The sequence below is a fragment of the Aquarana catesbeiana genome, linkage group LG06 (assembly GCF_042186555.1).
Source record: "Aquarana catesbeiana isolate 2022-GZ linkage group LG06, ASM4218655v1, whole genome shotgun sequence".
NCBI classification, from domain to species: Eukaryota; Metazoa; Chordata; class Amphibia; order Anura; family Ranidae; genus Aquarana; species Aquarana catesbeiana.
In genome coordinates this window covers 66,246,307-66,269,008 of record NC_133329.1, presented here as the reverse complement: position 1 = coordinate 66,269,008, position 22,702 = coordinate 66,246,307, and the positions used below count along the sequence as shown (strand labels likewise).

Genomic DNA, 22,702 nt, shown 5'->3' with positions numbered 1-22,702 from the left:
AACCCCTGCTTTTAACAGACGGTTAGACAGGTAAATTTGGTTGGTCAGCAGACTGGTTGGTGAGTTGAGCTATGGAATTGTCCTTTTCTTGCACAGACACTTACTGGCAGATTTCTTTCCTAAAGAGGAAACACTGCAGGACCCCATCAAGACCCACAGAAGGGGTTCCCAGGCTTTTTAGCGCAATTTAGCGGCCCGAGCGCTGGGACTTCGCACCGGGAGAGGCTCAACCCAGCCGGTTGCTGCGCGGAGGCAGAGGAGGGGACATAGTACTGCTTAATCTTCACTGGTTCGTGGAGGTATGAGGAAAAAAAGAAGACTGGGGCGGGGCCTAATTAGGCCTTTAAATTATGCTATTCACTGGTCCTGAGGGAGTGGAAGAGAGGCGGAGCCTATCACTAGTATGCTGCCATGTTGGCGTCAGGAAAAGGAGAGGGCTGTGGTGTGCAAGGAGAGGACTTGGCCAGGGAACTAGCACATTACAAGTATGGTAAGTTACTACAGGACAGCATTTAACCACTTCCAGACCCCCGCACGCCGATATACAGTACGTCCTAACTTTGAGGAGGAATATCGTTGTTATGGCAGCAGCTAGCTGCCATAACCCCGGCATCCTCTTCTTCAGCTGGCGGTCCGGTTTCCGATAATAGTGGTCTCTGCTGCGAATTCGCCGCAAGATCACTTTTATCAGCGGCGGGAGAGGGACCCCCCCCTCCGCCGCGCTCCGGTGTCCTCCGCAATGGATCCTTCTCGGTGTTAGGTATGGAGACGAGTGAGGGGGAAGATGGCCCCCACTGGTCTCCATACCATTGCAGTGATGTTTTGAGTGCTTAAAGGGACATTTTTTTTTATTCTTTTTTTTTAAATGACAATTTTGTTTTTTATTTTAATTTATTTTTATTATTTTTTTATTATTTTTTATTGCATTTTGACCCCAGCTCTCATATTTAAGAGGTCCTGTCATGCTTTTTTTCTATTACAAGGGATGTTTACATTCCTTGTAATAGGAATAAAAATGAAACAATTTTTTTCTTTTAAAGAACAGTGTAAAAATAAAAGGTAAAATAAATTTTAAAAAAAATGTTTTTTTAAAACGTGTCCCGTCCCACCGAGCTCGTGTGCAGAAGCGAACGCATATGTGAGTAGCGCCACATATGAAAACAGTGTTAAAACCACACATGTGAGGTATCACCGCAATCGGTAGAGCGAGAGCAATAATTCTAGCCCTAGACCTCCTCTGTAAATCAAAACATGCAACCTGTAGAATTTTTTAAACATCGACTATGGAGATTTTTAAGGGTAAAAGTTTGTCACCATTCCAGGAGCGGGCGCAATTTTGAAGCGTGACATGTTGGGTATCAATTTACTCGGTGTAACATTATCTTTCACAATATAAAAAAAATTGGGCTAACTTTACTGTTGTCTTATTTTTTAATTCAAAAAAGTGTATTTTTTCCAAAAAAAGTGCGCTTGTAAGACCGCTGTGCAAATACGGTGACAGAAAGTATTGCAATGACCGTCATTTTATTCTCTAGGGTGTTAGAAGAAAAATGTATAACGTTTGGGGTTCTAAGTAATTTTCTAGCAAAAAAACATGTTTTTAACTTGTAAATAACAAATCTCAAAAAGAGGCTCGGTACTTAAGTGGTTAAAATAATTATTTTTTCTGTGCTTTTACCCCAAGTGTTTGTTGGTGACAGGGCCTCTTTAGGGAACCACTGTAATGTGAGATCTGTGCAAATAATACAAACACTCACCCTTTACAATAAGACTTTTAGTTCTTCTCTCGATGGGTCTCTCCAGAGAGGGGTGATCCACCCTACAGATGTATTCTGCCCCCTGGTGGACACTCAGTGTGGGGGTGATGGTCAGACTGGCTGTACAGCTGTATGTGTTATCATCTCCTCTCCTGGGGGTTATTATATTGCTAACCATATTATCAGTCTCCTCACATATCTCCTGATTCTTGTTTTTTCTCAGCCATGTCACAGTGATATCATCAGGGAAATACTCAGAGATATGACACTGTAGGGTGACCGGTGTGTCATGGAATATGTTGGGTGTCTGTATCTCTTCCACCACAGGGTTCCATGGGTATTCTACAAAACACAAAATGTGCATCATCATCATTAGGGTTCAGTTTTCATCTCCCACATCTCCAAGAAGTAGTATTGTATATACAAACCATGACAGCTCAGGAAGTTGACCTGCAGCAAGCATCTGGTTTTGGTGGACCTCCCAACCCTGACCTAGACAAAGTCTTTATAAGTGGTCTGCTGCTCTTTCTGTTTCTGAAATTTCAGCTTTTTGACGTTTCAACTTTTGTTTATATAAAGGCATGTGTGACCACACATAGATCTACGTGCCCATGAGAGCAACTATGATTCAAATGAATGTTATTAGATGTGATCGAAATAGGATGTCATTTGGTTTGCTAAGACACTACAGTATGTATCATAAACAAGTACAATTTTTAAAATAGTTTTCCCCTTTTTATTCATCCTCTTTGAATCACCATGCTGCTGATCTTCTGCATCCTCTTTGTACTGTCTATCATATAAATGTGTTGAGTAGGGAGCCATCTGTTGGTTATTTGCTGCAACTGCAGTCTATTACTGCAGTCTTCATTTCAGAAACACGAAACAGTATTTGTTAACCACTTCAGCCCCGGAAGAATTTACCCCCTTCCTGACCAGAGCATTTTTTGCGATTTGGCACTACGTCACTTTAACTGACAATTGCGCGGTCGTGCGACGTGGCTCCCAAACAAAATTTGCATCCTTTTTTTCCCACAAATAGAGCTTTCTTTTGGTGGTATTTAATCACCTCTGCAGTTTTTATTTTTTGCGCTATAAACAAAAAAATAGCGACAATTTTGAAAAAAACGCATTATTTTTTACTTTTTGCTGTAATAAATATCCCCAAAAAATAATTAAAAAAAACAATTTTTTTTCCTCAGTTTAGGACGATACGTATTCTTCTACATATTTTTGGTAAAAAAAAAAATCGCAATAAGCGTTTATTGATTGGTTTGCGCAAAAGTTATAGCGTTTACAAAATAGGGGATAGTTTTATGCCATTTTTGTTAATAATTTTCTTTTTACTAGTAATGGCGGCGATCAGTGATTTTTATTGTGACTGCGACATTATGATGGACACGTCGGACATTTTTGACACATATTTGGGACCACTGTCATTTATACAGCAGTCAGAGCTATAAAAATGCACTGATTCCTGTAAAAAAGACACTGGCAGTGAAGGGGTTAACCACTAGGGGGCGGGGAGGGGTTAAGTCAGTACTAGGGAGTGTTTTCTAACTGTAGGGGGGATGGGCTAGCTGTGACACGTCACTGATCTCTGCTCCCAATGAGCAGAGATCAGTGACACTGTCACTAGGCAGAACTGGGAGATGCTTGTTTACATCAGCATCTCCCCGTTCGTCCTCTCCGTGAGGCGATCGCGGGTATCCCCTCGGCGATCGAGTCTGCGGGACCCGCGACCCGACTCACGGAGCTCCCAGCCGGTGCGCGGCGGCGGCGCGCACGCAATGGCATGGCGGGAGATTCAATGGGACTTACAGGTACGCCCATGTGCCCAGCCGTGCCATTTTGCTGACGTACATTGGCGTGCACTGGTCGGGAAGTGGTTAATAAAGTTTCACCCTCACATCTCTGCAGAAGCACACTAATGAAGGTCCTTTTCCCTTTGATGCGTTTGTATGTTTATTTATCGTTTGTTAAAACTATGAGGCTACATGCACACTAACATTTTGTTAGGCTCCTAGAACCCCTCATAATGGGCACAGAATGTGTACAGACCCAGGAACTCAGCTAAGAGATGGTGGGAACCCTTCATAATGGGCACAGGAGGTGTACAGATCCGGGAACTCAGCATAGGGATGGTGGGATGGGCACAGGAGGTGTACAAACCTGGGAATCCAGCGTGGGAATAATGGGAATAGTTAGGTTGGTTCAATAGTTTAGTTCAACTGCAGATCTACATTATCTGGGTTGAAGATTCAAACACAATTCTTTCTGAAAATAAGAAGGTTTGTATTTTCTTCATTTCGATTTTTGCCTGTTGTGGCATCTCCTTCCACTGTAATCAACCAGAAATAGATCCATGTGATCTCATATGACTAGAACAGTTTCTTAAGGTGCCCATAGACATTAAAGAGAGATGTGGGAGAAGATCTTGGACATTTTGGACCCCCCCCTGTCTGATCACCTTTATTCCTCCCAAAAACTACACTGGAGGGGCCGGCAGCATGTCTTCCCACATCCCTACCTTTCCATAGCCTGAAGATGATGGCTGCATAACAGGAGTATAGATTATAGTCTTGTCAGCTTGACTACATTAATTAAATTACCAAAGTACCAAAGGAAACTAGATAATACTAAATATAAATTAAGTGATACCAGATCAAATAATTAGCAGCTGCAGTGAAAAAATTTGCTGCGTTTCAGCCTATCAAATAGGCCATCATCAGGAAGTTGTGATGATCGGTGTTCTGTGCCACCCGGACTGCCGTCTGGGTGGACGTGTGTTGTCTGCCCTGGGCTGCTTGGCCTGAGATTGGGCCTATCCTGGGGGCATCTGGCTGCCAGGCTGTGTTAGGGCCTATCCAGAAGTAAGAGGGCAGCGCAGGGTTGGGATTACGGCTTGCAGTCCAACCCAAAGTGACGGTTCTGCCAGCCGTAGAACCTGTCGTGGTCGGAGATAGAAGAGAAGCTGTCGCCACTAAGGGACCAACCACCTTATTACCGGGGACCACAGTGAGTAACTGAAGCAAGTACCGGAGCAGTATTCTCACCGAACGGGCACGGTGGAGAATCGGGAAACTTTAGGCGGTGATCAAGTCAGGGACCCAACCAGCAGAGGTGACGCTTGCAGAGCAGCCTTGTATGTCAAGCCAGGGACTGAGCCATTCAGCAGGGGTGAAGCTTGAAAGGTATCTGGTGTGCCAAGCTAGGGACCCAGCAGGGAAGCGTAGGTGATGCTTGAGGGAGATACCACGGAAAAAGCCTTGAGTTGCTCACGGAAATCAGAGTCAGTGAATCAGAGAGTCCAGTGAGAGACTAAGAGCTCAAGGGGCTGAGGAGCTGAAGAGGGAACATTGTAGTGAAGCTGAGAGAACTGTTGAACTTTGTGTTAGGAACTGTTAGATACTGTTGCCATAGGAGACAGCAAACCTGCACGTGCAGAAGTGGCACCTTGCTGGGGCCTTTTCCTGTACGGCTGTCCTCCTATTGAAGTCCCAGAGTCTGCCAATTGAAATTGTAACTACTCAAGGGGGTCCTGGCCCTAACCCTCTTTTCCTTGCAAAATATAAAAATACTGTTAAAAAGAGATAAAACCTCTTTTGCATCCAAGAAGTGTCTGGCGCCCAATGACTTTCACCATCTTTGCACCCACTATGCCTCACAAACCACTACATATTGAAAGATGTCAGCTGTCTTTGGCCTTGAAGGTTCTCAGACTGGAAGAGGTTAGAGATTCTGCTACATACTGTATGGAAAGTTTCAAAAGATAAGTGTGATTATGACTTTCAAGGCACATAGAGAGCACAGATTAACACACATCAAAATTATATCGCCAAATTAGAGGTGTGTCTAAAAAGTTTGGTGAATGGTCCGATATCTCAACAGAAGCATGGGCCAGGGGCGCGCGCATGCACATGGCTATTCAGAGACACGTCGAGAAGTGCTACCCAGTGTGGAGTACACGTGACCATCAGGCTAAACCTGCTGCGGGCAGTAAACCGGCGATGAGACCCGTAAAATGTTGGTGCAAGTGTACGGGACAGAAGCCGTGAGCAGAAAATATGTTTATGACTGGTTAAAACGCTTTTGCGATGGGAAGGAAATGACTGAGGATGAGCCATGTTCGAGTGTGACAAATGCTGGCACAAGATTGGTGACTGCCTCTTTGATTGATGTCGGAAGAATTGGGCATTAGCAAGGATACGGTGTGCACCATCGTCTGCAAAGATTTGGGTAAGTGGAAGATCTGTTCCCGGTATGTGCCACACAAGATGACTGACAAACAGAAAGAAAAACGGATGGAAACCTCTGGAGATTTCATTACCATGTGTGACCAGGATACATTCTTTCTGTGAACCATCATCACAGGGGATGAAGCCTGGTGCTACCAGTTCGATCCGGAATCCAAGCAGAAATCGATGGTATGGTGTTCACCGTCTTCTCCACGACTCAAAAAGAGTCGCTTGCAAATATCCAAAGTCAAGACAATATTGATTGCCTTCAACAACTGTCATCATCAAGAAGAGAAGAAAAGAATGATCGCACACTTGAATCCAAAAGATGCTGTAGAAGTTTCTTTATTGTCATGAGCCAGACAAAATTGCAATGATGATCAGTTGACGTGTTTCACACGAAAGGAACCGTGCTTGTTCACAACTATGTCATCATCCATAAGGAATTCTTTCCTGCGGTTATGCGATAGATTCCTAAAGAGGCCTTTTTTGACAGTTTCCAGAAGCTTTATGAACATTGCCAAAAGTGTGTGGTGAAGGATGGCGATTATTTTGAAGGCCAATAAAGGTAATTTGTTTGTATCTTCTGTTTTGTTTGTTTTCTGATACCATTCACCAAACTTTTTAGGTACACCTTGTATAAAACTCATACGTTTATCACAAAATCTATAAAAAAAGGTTTTGTTCAAATAAAAAATACATGGCTGACACAACAGATATATTGTCACCCTCATCTAGACTTAATTCCACTCAACTACTCCCAGTCCCACATGGTAATATAATCATATCAGTTCTCATTGTAGCAGATGAATAGATCCATGTGAGATCAGGGTCGGATCCGGGGGGGCAATGGGTCAATTGCCCCCCTCCCCCCCGAGAAAATAGTGAGCAGGCTGTGCTGATGCCGACCCCCCCATCAGCCGTTGCTGCCTCAGGACACAGGGCAGCGGCACCGAAACTAACAGGCTCTGTGAAGGGAGTGACACAGGCAGAGCTGCAGCTGGGGGGGATTTTCATCCCTCCTTCTCCTCCTTGAGCTGAGCATTCACCTGGCAATGCCCACTCCTATTGGCTACGTTCAGGGCCAATGGCTGGGAAACTAACAACTAGAGGATTATGGGACATGTAGTCCCGGATACCAGCAGGCCCAGGACGATTCCCTGAGAGTGCACTGCAGCCCCTAACATGCCGAGCGGGAGGGGGAAGAGGACCATGAGAGGAGAAGAGGAACCACGAGGCTGCCAGGTCGAGGGAGCCAGAGAGAAAGTGCCAGTCATTCTTTTATATATCCCCCAAGGTAAGAACACCTCCAGGTGGGGGGATGAGGGGGGGCGGGATGCAGGCCTCCATAGGAGGTACCTTATCACTGGCTGCTCCCACCCTATCCTCCTCTCCACCTGGCTGCATCCACCCTTTTTTCCCCTCCACCTGGCTGCTCCCACCCTGTCCTCCCCTCCACCTGGCTGCATCCACCCTGTCCTCCCCTCCACCTGGCTGCTCCCACCCTGTCCTCCCCTCCACCCAGCTGCATCCACCCTGTCCTTCCCTCCACCTGGCTGCTCCCACCCTATCCTCCCCTCCACCTGGCTGCATCCACCCTTTCCTCCCCTCCACCTGGCTGCTCCCACCCTTTCCTCCCCTCCACCTGGCTGCATCTACCCTGTCCTCCCCTCCACCTGGCTGCATCCACCCTTTCCTCCCCTCCACCTGGCTGCTCCCACCCTGTCTTCCCCTTCACCTGGCTGCTCCCACCCTGTCCTTCCCTCCACCTGGCTGCATCCACCCTGTCCTCCCCTCCACCTGGCTGCATCCACCCTGTCCTCACCTCCACCTGGCTGCATCCACCCTGTCCTCACCTCCACCTGGCTGCATCAACCCTGTCCTCCCCTCCACCTGGCTGCATCCACCCTGTCCTCCCCTCCACCTGGCTGCATCCACCCCGTCCTCCCCTCCACCTGGCTGCTCCCACCCTTTCCTCCCCTCCACCTGGCTGCATCCACCCTTTCCTCCCCTCCACCTGGCTGCATCTACCCTGTCCTCTCCTCCACCTGGCTGCATCCACCCTATCCTCCCCTCTACCTGGCTGCTCTCACCCTGTCCTCCCCTCCACCTGGCTGTTCCCACCCTGTTCTCCCTTCCACCTAGCTGCATCCACCCTATCCTCCTCTCTACCTGGCTGCATCCACCCTGTCCTCCCCTCCTCCAGGCTGCATCCACCCTGTCCTCTCCTCCACCTGGCTACATCCACCCTGTCCTCCCCTCCACCTGGCTGCATCCACCCTATTCTCCCCTCTACCTGGCTGCTCTCACCCTGTCCTCCCCTCCACCTGGCTGCATCCACCCTATCCTCCTCTCTACCTGGCTGCATCCACCCTGTCCTCCCCTCCTCCTGGCTGCATCCACCCTGTCCTCCCCTCCTCCTGGCTGCATCCACCCTGTCCTCTCCTCCACCTAGCTGCATCCACCCTGTCCTCCCCTCCACCTGGCTGCATCCACCCTGTCCTCCCCTCCACCTGGTGGCAAGTGACACGCTCAGGGCTCCCACTGATTCTGCATTATGGTGAGTTAAACTATTTCATTTCATATTACAATGTAATAATAGAAATAATGCACTTCAATCATTCTGACACCATATTAACCATGGTGCTGTGATGACTGAAGAGCCAACACCAGCCATTGCTCCGACAAATTGCCCGCAAAAATGTTGGCAGTGCCCCTCCCGAGATTAGACTCTGGATCTGCCCCTGTGTGAGATGACCCTAATTATGTCTAGATAAGGGTAATGATATATCTGTTGTGTCAGCCATGTATTTTTTATCTGCACAAAACTTTTTTTTTTTTTTTAGAAATTTTGTAATAAAAGTTTGAGTTTTATTTAAATTTGTGATGATAATTTTGATTTGCCCTATGTGCCTTGATATCCCAATCACACTTAACTTTTGGATATTTCTATGTGAGGATGGCTCAGATTTGATCTGAATAGATTGTTTCCTGATCAATATTACTGTCTATTGACTATACAGAAAGGTCCCTATTTTGCACCACCTACGCTTTTTTTTTTATTATAGATTCTAGCTGACAGATCTATATATTTGTTGGTAAAAACCTCATGCAACTCACCTGAGTCTCTGATAGATAGATCTTTATATCCCGGTGTGTCCAGAGACTCATGTTCCCAGCTCACCCGTACTCTGAATTCTGGATCCTTTAGGAGCTCTTCGGGAATTGTGACCTCACTGTACACAATATAGGTCCCATCAGGAATATCTGTGAATTTCTCTGTGGATGGTAAGGCTTCTTGTGGCTCCCCTATTCCCTGTGCCCATCTGATTGTGATATTTCTGGGGTAAAAATTCTCCAGAGTGACCAAATATTTCAGCACTCCTAAAACAATTAAACTTCTTGATATCGGCTGTACAAGCTGAGGCTTAGCTGAAATGATACGACATAAACATGATGAGTAAAATATTTTTGACATGAAGAATGTAAGTATCTATACCTCAGAACGAAGAAACTGCGCTATATGAGACCAAATACAAGGTATAAATTCACTACAGGTACTGAGATAACCAAAATAAGGACTTCAAATGCCTAAATAAAATCAATATGCTTTGCAGTAATCTATATATAGAATAGTGCAAATAATTGCATCATAAAGCAATAAAAGAGTACATGAGAAGATTGTTGTTTTCCAAAGATGTCTGAGCTGGTAATGTTGTTAATCATTCAATGGTCACAATATAGGAAAGTCTGTCCTTCATAGACATGTGCACACTGAAATGTTTCGTTTCGGAATTTCATTTTCGTCCAAAAAATAAATTTATTTAGTTACTCCCGAAATTCATTTTTCTTTATTTAGTGTTTCGTTAAAAACTTGCATTCATCCGAAAATCCAAATTAAGGTCGAATTTGTCATTGAAGGCTTATGGTGTCTGTCGAATGTTCAAAGAAGATTCGACGAAGCAGCTAAACTGTACGACGCCGTATAGTTTAGCTGCTCTGTCAAATCCTCTTAGAACTTTCAACAGACAACATAATCGTAAATGAAAGTAAGTTGGCTGTACGTGTGTACTTAGTTCTAGCTATTTTACTGCCCCTCCTCTTTGGTTAAAATCAGCCAATAACATTCATCATCATCATTATTTTTATTTTACTTCCCCCACCGTGTCGAATCTTTTCTCTCTGTATTGAATCTTTTCTCTCTATGTCAAATCTTTTCTCTCTACGTCAAATCTTTTCTCTCTATGTAGAATAAACTTGGACTAACAGAGTTAAGGTTAGGCACATTCGACCACAGGTTTGATGGATACAGATTGTTATTGTCATCATCATGTCGAATCTCCTATCTATATCGAACTGTTGTAGCAACGAAAACGAAAATAAAGCATTTGTTTATGTCGGATCTTTCGTTTTTCGGATTCTGCACTTTCGTTATCGTTTTAAATACCTGAAATTCGGACGAAAATGCATTCGGACGAAAACGAATGCACATGTCTACTTCATATGTGATAGTGACTTCAAACTGAAAAACACCATAGGAAAAGTGATGTAAGATTGGAAAGTCCTTCCACCTGGAAAATCACTGCTTCTTACCAGCTGCCCAGATCTCTTTTTAAGGAGATCGATTTAGCTTTTAGGCTTATGACCCAGCCACAGTCTCTCGGTGAACTGATTATATAGCAGCTCTCCTCATCTCCAGTTTTTCCCCAAGTGTCTCTCATTCAGCAATTAACCCAATGCAAAGGAGAAAACTACCATAGTGTAAAACCGTAAACTTCTTTAATAATATTAAAAAGTATTGCACTTACAAGAAAACGAAAAAGAATGGCATCTAATGGCATCCACCAACACAACGTGCAGTCCCGGTAGCAACGGGCGTTCTTCGAAGGGAGCCGGCCGGTTCGGATTTTTATTAGATGCCATAAAAAGAGATCTGGGCAGCTGGTAAGAGGCAGTGATTTTCCAGGTGGAAGGACTTTCCTATCTTACATCACTTCTCCTATGGTGTTTTTCAGTTTGAAGTCACTATCATATATGAGGCTGGGTTCACACTGGTCCGACAAACGCTCCGACATTGGGAGCTCATGTCGCATGACGTGTGAAATCCAATGTTTCCCTATGGGAGCCGTCCTAACTGGTCCGACACAAGTCGTTCCGACTTTAGAAATGCTCCCTGTACTACTTTGGTCCGACTTTGATCCTACTTCAGCCTATTGACTATCATTGAAGTCGGATCGCTGTCTCGCATGATCCGACTTCGGCACGCGACTTGTGCTCAGATGATCTTGAGGGGGAACTCCGTGCCAAATTTTAAATAGAAAACCGGCATGGGTTCCCCCTCAAGAGCATACCAGGCCCTTAGGTCTGGTATGGACCTTGAGGGGAACCCCCTACGCAGAAAAAACGGCGTGGGGGTCCCCCCCAATCCATAACAAACCCTTATCCGAGCACGCAGCCCGTCCGGTCAGGAATGGGGGTGGGGACGAGCGAGCGCCCCCCCCTCCTGAACCGTTCCAGGCCGCATGCCCTCAACATGGGGGGTGGGTGCTTTAGGGCATGGGGGGCAACCTGCCGGGCCCCCCCACCCCAAAGCACCTTGTCCCCATGTTGATGAGGACAAGGGCCTCTTCCCGACAACCCTGGCCATTGGTTGTCGGGGTCTGTGGGCGGGGGGGCTTATTGGAATCCGGGAGCCCCCTTTAATAAGGGGGCCCCCAGATCCCGGCCCCCCCACCCTATGTGAATGAGTATGGGGTACATCGTACCCCTACCCATTCACCTAGGGAAAAAGTGTCAATTAAAAAAAAAACACTACACAGATTTTTAAAGTAATTTATTAGACAGCTCCGGGGATCTTCTTCCGACTTCGGGGGTCTCTCCGGTTCTTCTCCGCGCTCTCCGGGTCTTCTGCCGGGCTCCTCCGCTATCTTCTGCTCTTTTGCTATAGTGGAGTAGCCTGGTCTGCTGCCTTCTTCTCTTCGGGGGTCTCTCCGGTTCTTCTCCGCGCTCTCCGGGTCTTCTGCCGAGCTCCTCCGCTATTTTCTGCTCTTTTGCCGCTCTTTTGCTATAGCAGAGGAGCCCGGTCTTCTGCTCTCTTCTCTTCTTCTGATGTTGACACGACGCTCTCTCCGGCTGGAATGCTCTCTGTGCGCTCTGCTCTAACTTATATAGGCGGTGACCCCGCCCCCTTATGCCGTCACAGTCCCTGGGCATGCTGGGACTGTGACGGCATAAGGGGGCGTGGTCATCGGGTGATGACCACGAGAAGTCGGGTGATGACCACGCCCCCTTATGCCGTCACAGTCCCAGCATGCCCAGGGACTGTGACGGCATAAGGGGGCGGGGTCACCGCCTATATAAGTCAGAGCAGAGCGCACAGAGAGCATTCCAGCCGGAGAGAGCGTCGTGTCAACATCAGAAGAAGAGATGAAGAGAAGAAGCGGCGAGACAGCGGCGACAAGACAGTGCAGCAGACCGGGCCCCTCGCTGGCAATAGAGCTGGAAGAAGATAGCGGCGGGGCCCGGGAGAAGAGGCGGAACACCGGGAGAAGTCGGAAGAAGACACCCCCGAAGTCGGAAGAAGATCCCGGAGCTGCCCAATAAATTAATCTTGAAACCTGTGTACTGTGTTTTTTTTTATTGACACTTTTCCCTAGGTGAATGGGTAGGGGTACCATGTACCCCATACTCATTCACATAGGGTGGGGGGCCGGGATCTGGGGGCCCCCGGATTCCGATAAGCCCCCCCCGCCCGCAGACCCCGACAACCAACGGCCAGGGTTGTCGGGAAGAGGCCCTTGTCCTCATCAACATGGGGACAAGGTGCTTTGGGGTGGGGGGGGCCGCAGCGCGCCCCCCTCCCCCAAGGCACCAACCCCCCCATGTTGAGGGCATGCGGCCTGGTACGGTTCAGGAGGGGGGGCGCTCGCTCGTCCCCACCCCCATTCCTGTCCGGCCGGGCTGCGTGCTCGGATAAGGGTCTGATATGGATTGGGGGGACCCCCACGCCGTTTTTTTCAGCGTAGGGGGTTCCCCTCAAGGTCCATACCAGACCTAAGGGCCCGGTATGCTCTTGGAGGGGGAACCCATGCCGGTTTTTTATTTAAAATTTGGCGCGGAGTTCCCCCTAAAGATTCATACCAAACACAGTGCCAGGCATTGGCGGGGATCCAAGTCGGATCCCCGTTCATTGAAAGTCGGACATATGCCGGCCTCATGTTGCAGGGCAAAGTCAGATCCAAAGTAGGACGGCTGTCGTGTCGCACCAGTGTGAACCCAGCCTGAAGGAGAGACTTTCCTATATTGTGACCATTGAATGATTAACAACATTACCAGCTCAGACATCTTTGGAAAACAACAATCTTCTCATGTACTCTTTTATTGCTTTATGATGCAATTATTTGCACTATTTTATATATAGATTACTGCGAAGCACATTGATTTTATTTAGGCATTTGAAGTCCTTATTTTGGTTATCTCAGTACCTGTAGTGAATTTATACCTTGTATTTGGTCTCATATAGTGCAGTTTCTTTGTTCTGACATTTACTTATTGTGGGTATCTCACATTTTTAACTGCAGCAAGACCGCATTTGTTGTACCTTCCAGAGCAGACAGGGGAATGCAATCTTGTCTCTTCTGGAAGTATCTTTTAGACAGCGCTGTATTTTTCGTTTTGATATAAGTATCTATACCTGTATAGTCTGTTCTAAGACTAAATCACATAAAGGTCTATTTACAAAAAAAAATACTGTATGAATGTCTCAACCATTTGCACAGTGATGGTGAATAATCCTTGTAATTTGCCAAATAGTTTTTTTCCCCATATAATTGTCATCTCCATCTAGAGACCATAATGCAGTATTTTCCTTAAATACCTCAGTAAAGGAAAATACTGTATTATGACCACTAGATGGAGCTTACGATCATAAGAAATGAACCTATTAGTCAAATTACAATGATTATTTGTGGCGGCTGTGGGCATTCTATTTTTTTCCCATGGTAAAAGATAGTTTCACTCAAATTTGTAAATTAATTGCCAGATATAGTCTGGTGTAAAGTAGTCTTAATGTCCTCCATAGCCTATGGAAAATCACTATATATGTACGGTATATGAGAAAATTCTGTGGAATTCCTGGCCAACACACCGACCCAATTCAGCAGGAATGGGAAACCTATTGACTGGGTTGGATTCTTTGATGATAAACAATTGTTAGATGATGACTTGAACTCAAGGAATAGTTCTATGGCTGAAAGCTGCAGACAACAGCTCAACTAATGGGACAGCAAAGACTTCTCTACAGCGTTTCCAGCAAAGAACACAAGAGTGCAATGCGTAGCCGATCACATGTGATGTCTGTGCAATAGTTGTATACAGTTGTATGGCTGAACTCGCATTGGATTCGCACAGAAAAGGCGCAGGGACTTTTTTTTCCCCGCACTGGAATCAGATCACGTGGGTATGAGCTGTGAATATTGGTGATTGGATGGTATTTGTCCTGTTTTACCATGATCACACCATTAGTACACAACAGTTAACACTATCCTTGGATGTAATAATAGAGACTCCTCACCATAAATAGCTCTGCAGGGAAATGTTTTCTCTTTCTTCTTGTTCCCACAGCTATATCTACAGATGAAGGTCACATTTTTGTGATTGGTCACACTGGGTCTGAACTTCAGTGAAGATGTGAAGTTTTGTCCCTCTCTGCATGATATGACCCCATACTGTGTGTCCATCAGTCTCTCCTCTTCTTCATTATCTCCTCCATGGTACTCTGGGATCTCACAGACTTGTCCTCCTCTCTTCTCCAGCCAAGTCACACTCGTGTTCTCTGGGCAGTTGGTGGCTTTACAGTATAGAGATGTTTCTTCTCCAGCTATCAGCTTGGTAGGACCTTTAATGTCCATTACTGTAAAAACTCCTATATCTGCAAATTCATTGATAAAGAATGCACTCAGTTATTTGTTCCTTTACATGAAAATTCCAGCTCTTATGTTTTCAAACTATACAAACGTTTCCAAGTTTACACATTATAATTTAAATGTTGAGAACTAGGCAAGCCTGCAAGGACACCAAGATGACTTAATTAAATTGGTTATAAACCCTCCCATATACCCAGTGAAGTGACTGGCTTCAGGTGATACACAGAGATTAAACAAATCCTCCTACATAAGTTTTACCCGTTTATCTACAGCCGTCTTTCTCCTAAATTCATTCTTGATTTGATTGCAGCTGTATTAGTGCAATTGAGACAGAGATAATTGAGTACTGTCCGTGATACAATTTTTCAGGACAAGCTTTCGGGGTATGTCCCCTTCTTCAAGGTCCAAGCAGTACTGATTCACAAATTTTTAAGCAGAATGTTAAAGAAAGAAACAAAAAAACATTCTGCTTAAAAATTTGTGAATCAGTACTGCTTGGACCTTGAAGAAGGGGACATACCCTGAAAGCTTGTCCTGAAAAATTGTATTTTAGTGCAAATAAAAAAAGTATCAGGGACAGTACTCAATTTTCTCTGTCCTAAATCCATTCAATGTGCAGAATTTACACAGGCTCTCTCAGCTCATCAGTGAGGAGAGCTCTGAGAGCTGATTGGTGGGAAGGGACAAACCCTCCTTCACCCAGGAACACATCTGAGGCTGTCAATCTGCTGGAGGTTCCTCCCCTGTCACCATTTTTCTCTTGGTGTCAGGCAAAGTCTTTAGAAGTGACTCATGCTGATAGCAGAGGAACAAGACGGTGGACAGAAATGACACTTAGTGCTCTGGAGTGAGACAAGTACACACTATAGAGGGATATACTTTGTTCATATTTTATGTCTGAGGTTTAACCCCTTCCCGCCGAGCGTACGCAGATGTGCGTACTCGGCTTTCGGGGGTTATACCGGGATGATGCCCGCAGCTGCAAGCATCATCCCGGTACTGTTTTTTAGAGCCGGTGATCGGCTATCAAAGTATAACAACCGATGCGGCTAAAAGCCGTTCGGCTGTTATACCGGTGGAGCGTGAGGGGACGTCCCCCCTCCCGCTGCCTCCCGCCGCTCTTATCCGTTCCATCGGGAGGCCCGATCACCAATCTGCCGCCTCCGGCGGCTACTGACGGTCTGGAGCGAAGCCTTGAGCGGCTTCGTTCCAGCCTCCTAATAGTAAGCACGGAAGCGACGTCATGACGTCACTTCCCGTTTACTCGGCTGCCAATGGCGCAGGGTTTAAAAAAAATATACAGTACTCAGAATCTCTGTTTTTGGCTATCTGAATACTTTGAAGTGCAAAGGAGGGATCAGGGGTCTAGACCCCCGATCCCTCCATAAAGAGTACCTGTCACAACCTATTACTGTCACAAGGGATGTTTACATTCCTTGTGACAGCAATAAAAGTGATCATTTTTTTTTTTTAAACACAATTTAGTAATATAAAAATAAATAAAATAAATAAGAATTTTTTTTTTTTAAAGCGCCCCCATCCCCGCGAGCTCGCGCAGCAAAGAAAACGAATACGGAAGTCGCGCCCGCATATGTAAACAGTGTTGAAATCACACATGTGAGGTATCTCCGTGATCGTCAGAGGGAGAGCAATAATTCTAGCACTAGACCTCCTCTGTAACTCTAATCTGGTAACCGTAAAAATTTTTTTAAAATGTCGCCTATGGAGATTTTTAGGTACCGTAGTTTGTCGCCATTCCACGAGTGCGTGCAATTCTAAAGCGCGACATTTTTGGTGTCTATTTACTCAGCATAACATCATCTTTCACATTATACAAAAAAATTGGGCTAACTTTGCTGTTTGGTTTTTTAAAATTCATGAAAGTGTCCCTTTTCCCAAAAAGTTGCGTTTAAAACACCGCTGCACAAATACCGTGTGATATAAAATATTGCAACAATTGCCATTTTATTCTCTAGATTCTCTGCTAAAAAAATATATATAATGTTTGTGGGCTCTAAGTAATTTTCTAGCAAAAAATACGGATTTTAACTTTTAAACACCAAATGTCAAAAATAGGCTTAGTCATAAAAGGGTTAAAACCACTTTAACACATCAGGGATCAATAAATGAATATTATAAGAAACCTTGGTCATCATCTGGTCAACTTTGCCCCACAACATTTGCCTGATCCATTCAGCACAAGATGATTCTATAGTTGGAGAAATCACTTCTGATATTTACCAATCTCCAAATATTCTCAAAAGACTGTAATGAAAAATATGTATTTTTGTTATTTATAAACTGTATGAGCTCTCAGGAAAGGTTGGTCTTGAATTCAGCTTAATTTATAGTAAATCTGCCCACCTATCAGAGACATGAGCACTTCCTAATTCAGAATTTCATTACCAGTGAGGGATCACATAAAAGACTAAATCTTGAGGTTGTCAACTTTATCTTTAATTACTGACTGGCTCAAGATAGAAAATAAAGCTGAATGTCAGGTATGGTTTTTATTGCAGTTACTTTTGATTATCTTGGTCCAATGTGTGTGCACCTATTCCATACCCGAGAGATCATTGTGGAAGTGGAGAATCTCTGGAGTAGTTGGCAGTACTACAGTGATCACCGCAGTCTTCTGTGTCCTGTACCAAGAGGATACCCTTCTGCATAGTGAACACAGGGGGGTCACTTCCTCAGCACAGCAACCATTCATAGAACACCTTATTTCTTTTTTTAATGATTATAAGGCATTCTCTAACTGGATGAGATGGAGAGGACATCACAATCTCCACCTCATCCAATGAATGGAAAAAAATACAAGGCATTCTGTGAATGGTGGGGATGCCGTAGTACCCCTGTGGTTAGTATGCAGTGGGGCAACTGCTCTGCCCAGCAGTGTTTAATTATGACATCAAAATTTTATTTTGTTTTAGTTATAGTCTTTTGACTAGAATGCCATTATCGTTTTAGTCATATTTTTGTCTTATGACTCAATATTTTAATTTTTTAAATAACAAACATGTCATACTTACCTTCACTGTGCAGTTCGTTTTGCACAGAGTGGCCCCGATCCTCCTCTTCTGGGGTCCCCCAATGGCACTCGCAGCTTCTCCTGGCACCTGGAAAGCCCCTAGGAGAAGCGCTCTCCCTGGGGGTTACCGTACACGCACACTCCCGAGTCCAGCATTTGTGTCTATAGACACAGAATGCTGGACTCAGCCCCGCCCCCGGCTCCCGTGTCATTGGATTTGATTGACAGCAGGGGGAGCCAATGGCTGCGCTGCTATCAATCTATCCAATCAAGGGCAGAGACAACGAGGAGAGAGGTAGAGCATGTCTCCGCCGAAGGGAACTAACGGGCTCAGGTGAGGAAAAAGGGGGGGGAGGCTGGGGGGGTCTTACAGTGTCAGAAGCTTTTTCACCTTAATGCATAGGATGCGTTCAGGTGAAAAAACACGAGGGATTACAACCCCTTTAAGGTTTGAACATGCACTACAGACACAGATTTAGCCATTGTGTATATCATGTCTTTATAAATAAAACCAATAAAAACAACAAACCAAAATATTGCTTTTGACAAGCAGAAGTGCAACATGAAAATTTAAAAAACCCGAAAAACTGTAAACTCTATTGGCTGTAATGGCATTGCACATATTACCTGAATATATTACCAACATTAAATATATATAGAGAGAGAGAGAGAGAGAGAGAGAGAGAGAGAGAGAGAGAGAGAGAGAGAGAGAGAGTGTCTCTCCTCTTATGACCGGAAATTTTGACCGCAGTTCCCCTTTTTTGGCCACTGGGGGCATCAGCTGCGGAACTCCACTGTGGACATGGTTGGGATGTGTGGCCACCCAAGCCGTTTGGGGCTTCAGCCCACCCTCCTGGGCCACCTTGACCTAGGATGGGGGGCCATGCATCTACCCGCGGCAACTTGGAGACATTCTACATCTGTGTCCCCTAGGCGCACTGCAGCCGCTACAGACGGTGGGCACTAGGACCGGAATGTCCGCATGAGCCTGTCGGAGCATTCGCACACCAGTGGCCAGGCTGAGTGACATCAGACGCCAGTCTGATGGAACTCAGTCGGGGTGTACATAAAGAGGAGTCAGGAAGACGTTCCCCAGGTGCTCTGATGGAAGTTGACGTCCATTATACCCCTGGAACCAGCAAACTTGCACCCGGAACCTAGAACCAGTGCACACCCAGGTATTTAACTCAGCACTTTTTGGCTTGCATCATTTTATTGCCTTAGTATGTGTATACATTCACCTGGTTTTCATGGCATCCTTGCTTACTCTGCTCCCCAGACAGTGGATGTTTAAACCTGCCGGTACTGGATGCCTGTATACTTCTTGTGACTGTGCACACACAGGATTCTGATCTAATTTCCTTATCCTGGACCAGCCAATCAACGTATATATTGAGCCCTGCTAGTTCCCTTCCTTTCCATTTATATAGGCTTTTGCTAAATTGTGTTACTATAAAGTTTTAAGACCCTGGGAGGACCAACTCTATGGTTTTTTCCATAGATTGAAAAGCATCTGGTTTAAGGCGACACGCATAGTAGTGAAGGCATACTGGCTGATATGTGAGTATGAGACCTAATACTATAGTACATCCCAATCCTAATTGAAGTAGCTTACACTAATATTCAATGCCATATCCTTTATATCCAGTGTACATCCCCATATCCCGACACCTGTGCCTTTATTGTGTCTACCGCTTGGCCCTGGTGTCCCTGGTTGTCATCTCCATTTGGAGGGGTTTGTTCTGTGGTCGCGGCATTCCCGGCATAGATGAAGGTTGAGACCATTTGTTTAGGCACCACATTATTGGTGAGTTCATGTACATACACACACCTGTATCATTATGCCAATAATTTGTACTGTATTTTAATTTGAGTATGTTTCTCCAACTAGGATTATTGAAGCTCCTGAAAAAGCGACATTTTAGGTCGCGAAACATGTAGAGCGAGCAAATCTTTTTAATCTATGAGTACTGTGAGAACTACCAAGAGGAATGCATACATCTCAGTGTGGGCATTTCTTCAATATTGCCACACAGGAAGTATTAGTCAAGTGTAACCTCTAGGATAAACCACTGTGTCCCATATTTCTCTACCACATATATTATGTGTTGTATATGTATGTATTTTATGTGAATTATTAAAAATTGTTATATATTTTTATACGTGCCTAAAAAGTCCATTATTCCTTTATTCTGCATTATTGATTACATAGGATGTGGCACATTTATACCTAAGTGTTTGATTGCCACCTGAGGGCAATATAATCAATTACATTCCATAGATCTATGGGGTAGTGGACGGTGTCAGTCGTTTTTTATTTGTTTATTTTTTTACAATTTAATTTTTTTTCACAATGCTTTTCTTTGGGGGGTGGAGGGGGGCAGTGTAAAGGGCCAGTAGGGCAGGAGGGGATGGTGTCAGTAGTTTTTTATCTTATATTATTTTTTTACAATACAATTTTTTATAATTTTTTACAATTAAATTTTTTAATATTTATTGTATTTTTTTTTAATCAGCACTGTTGGGGGGCTTTGGTGAGATATAAGGGGTCGAAACAGACCCTTGACATTTCCCCTTTGAGACAGAGAAAGGGACTGAGGACACAGATTCCCCAGTCCCTTTCTCAGAAGCCTCAGCATTAAAGATGAATGAACAGGAGACAGAGGCTCCTGTCCATTCATAAACTGAAGCAGAGTACACACAGGTTACTCTTCTCAGTTATCACAGGACACAGGAGCGATCGCTCACTGTGTCCAATTCAGAAAAGGAAGGAGCCAGTAAATGACATATTTACCGGCTCCTTCCTCCGCTCTCCATCCTGACACATTCCCCGCAGCTGGCGGCAGAGGAGAGGAGGGAAGCCAACTGCGGTGGGTGGAAGGGGGGGGGGCAGAGGAGGAGCAAACAGCGAGGGCCGCAGGAGGAGGACACCGAAGGGGGCCAGAGAAGGAGGACACAGAGGGGGGGCCAGAAAAAGAGGATACGGGGGCCAGAGATGGAGGACTGTCAGGAATGATCAGTGCGGCGGGGGACAGCTGCGAGCACCGATCTCCCTGTATGCATAGTTGCCAACAGTCCCGATTTTCCCGGGACAATCCCGATATTGGGGACCCTCGTCCCGATTGGAGAGTGTCCCGAATCGGGATTTTCCATAAGGAAAATCGGGAATGTTGTTTTTTTTGTTTTTTTGGAGCAGCGGGCTCCAGCAAAATGGCGGCCGGCGCCGCCGCTCTATCTTCCTCTAGTGTTCAGTGGAGAGGGGAAGGGGGCTCGATCCATGCAGCCAATGAAGCGCCTTCTTTAGCTGCACGGCCCCTACCCTCTCCACTGAAGTGAGCAGAAGACACGGCGTCGTCGCTGTGTCTTGCTGAAAGCTCCCAGCCCCGTACTGCGCAAGCGCTGCGCCTGCGCAGTACAGGGGGTCCTCCATTGCCGAGTGGAACTTTCTCGGCAGAACACCGGCCGCTCCTGCACTGAGTGGGGGCCGGGCTGCACTAACAGGGGGGGGCTGCACTAACTGAGGGGGGCTGCATTGAGGGGGGGCTGCACTAACTGAGGGGGGCTGCACTGAGGGGGGGTGCACTAACTGAGGGGGGCTGCACTAACTGAGGGGGGCTGCACTCACTGAGGGGGGGCTGTACTAACTGAGGGGGGGCTGCACTAACTGAGGGGGGCTGCACTAATAGAGGGGGGCTGCACTGAGGGGGGCTGCACTAATAGAGGGGGGCTGCACTAATAGAGGGGTGGCTGCACTGAGGGGGGGGCTGCAATAATAGAGGGGGGGTCTGCACTGATGGAGGGGGTCTGCACTGATGGAGGGGATCTGCACTGATGGAGGGGGTCTGCACTGATGGAGGGGGTCTGCACTGATGGAGGGGGTCTATACAGACTCTGGAGGGGGCACCTGATGCAAGGACAGACTCTGGCGGGGGCACCTGATGCAAGGACAGACTCTGCTGGTGACAGGCGACGTGGCTAGTGACACGCTCAGGGATCCCACTGATTCGGCATTATGGTGAGTTGAATGATTTAATTTTATATTACAATGTAATAATAGAAATAATGCGCTTCAATCATCCTGACACCATAACAATCATGGTGCCGGGATGATTGAAGCGTTAACACCAGGCGTTTGAAATATCTTTATCTGCTGATTGTTAAACTTTCTAGAATACACATATTTTTATTATGTAGGATCTGGGGCTGCTGTCCCGTCATTTCCCTCTCCCCCTTTCCTTCTCCCCCTTTCCCTCTCCATCCCTCATTCATCTCAGACTCTAACCACACCCTCTTGGGCCACGCCCATTTAAGCCACATCCACTTTCACGTAAGCCACATCCACTTTCACGTAAGCCACTCCCATTTTTCACGTAAACCATGCCCACTTTTCACGTAAGCCACGCCCACTTTTCCCGAAAACCGCACCCATTTTTCGCCGCACTTATAAGTTTTTGCTAAGCCACGCCTACAAACGAATGCCCCGCCCCCCTAATTATTGTACGGCCAAAAAAGTGTCCCACATATTTTTTTTCAATGTTGGCAACTATGCTGTATGGCATTTCAGCTGACATCTGTGGGAGGGAGAGGAAGAGAAGCGGCTGTCAGCTGCTTCACTGAAGGCTGTACAGAGATTGGTGCTTGTAGCTGTCCCTCCCGCCACACCGATCGTCCCTGACTGTCAACCAGGGGATCATCCATGTGTGCAGTGTGGGTCACAGTTCCCCCCCTCCCCCCCCGCATACATGGATACGC

The 22,702-nt window shown here is 46.0% G+C and overlaps 1 protein-coding gene across 1 annotated transcript in view; it reads right to left on the bottom strand.

Moving 5' to 3' along the window:
* LOC141148579 (uncharacterized) overlaps positions 1 to 22,702 on the bottom strand; it is a 117,824-nt gene that overhangs the window by 42,992 nt on the left and 52,130 nt on the right. The window contains exons 5-7 of the mRNA XM_073636144.1: positions 14,568 to 14,924; positions 9,116 to 9,427; positions 1,758 to 2,099 (exon numbers count right to left, since the gene is read on the bottom strand). Coding sequence (XP_073492245.1) covers positions 1,758 to 2,099; positions 9,116 to 9,427; positions 14,568 to 14,924 — 1,011 coding nt within the window. The remainder of the gene's footprint in view (positions 1 to 1,757; positions 2,100 to 9,115; positions 9,428 to 14,567; positions 14,925 to 22,702) is intronic.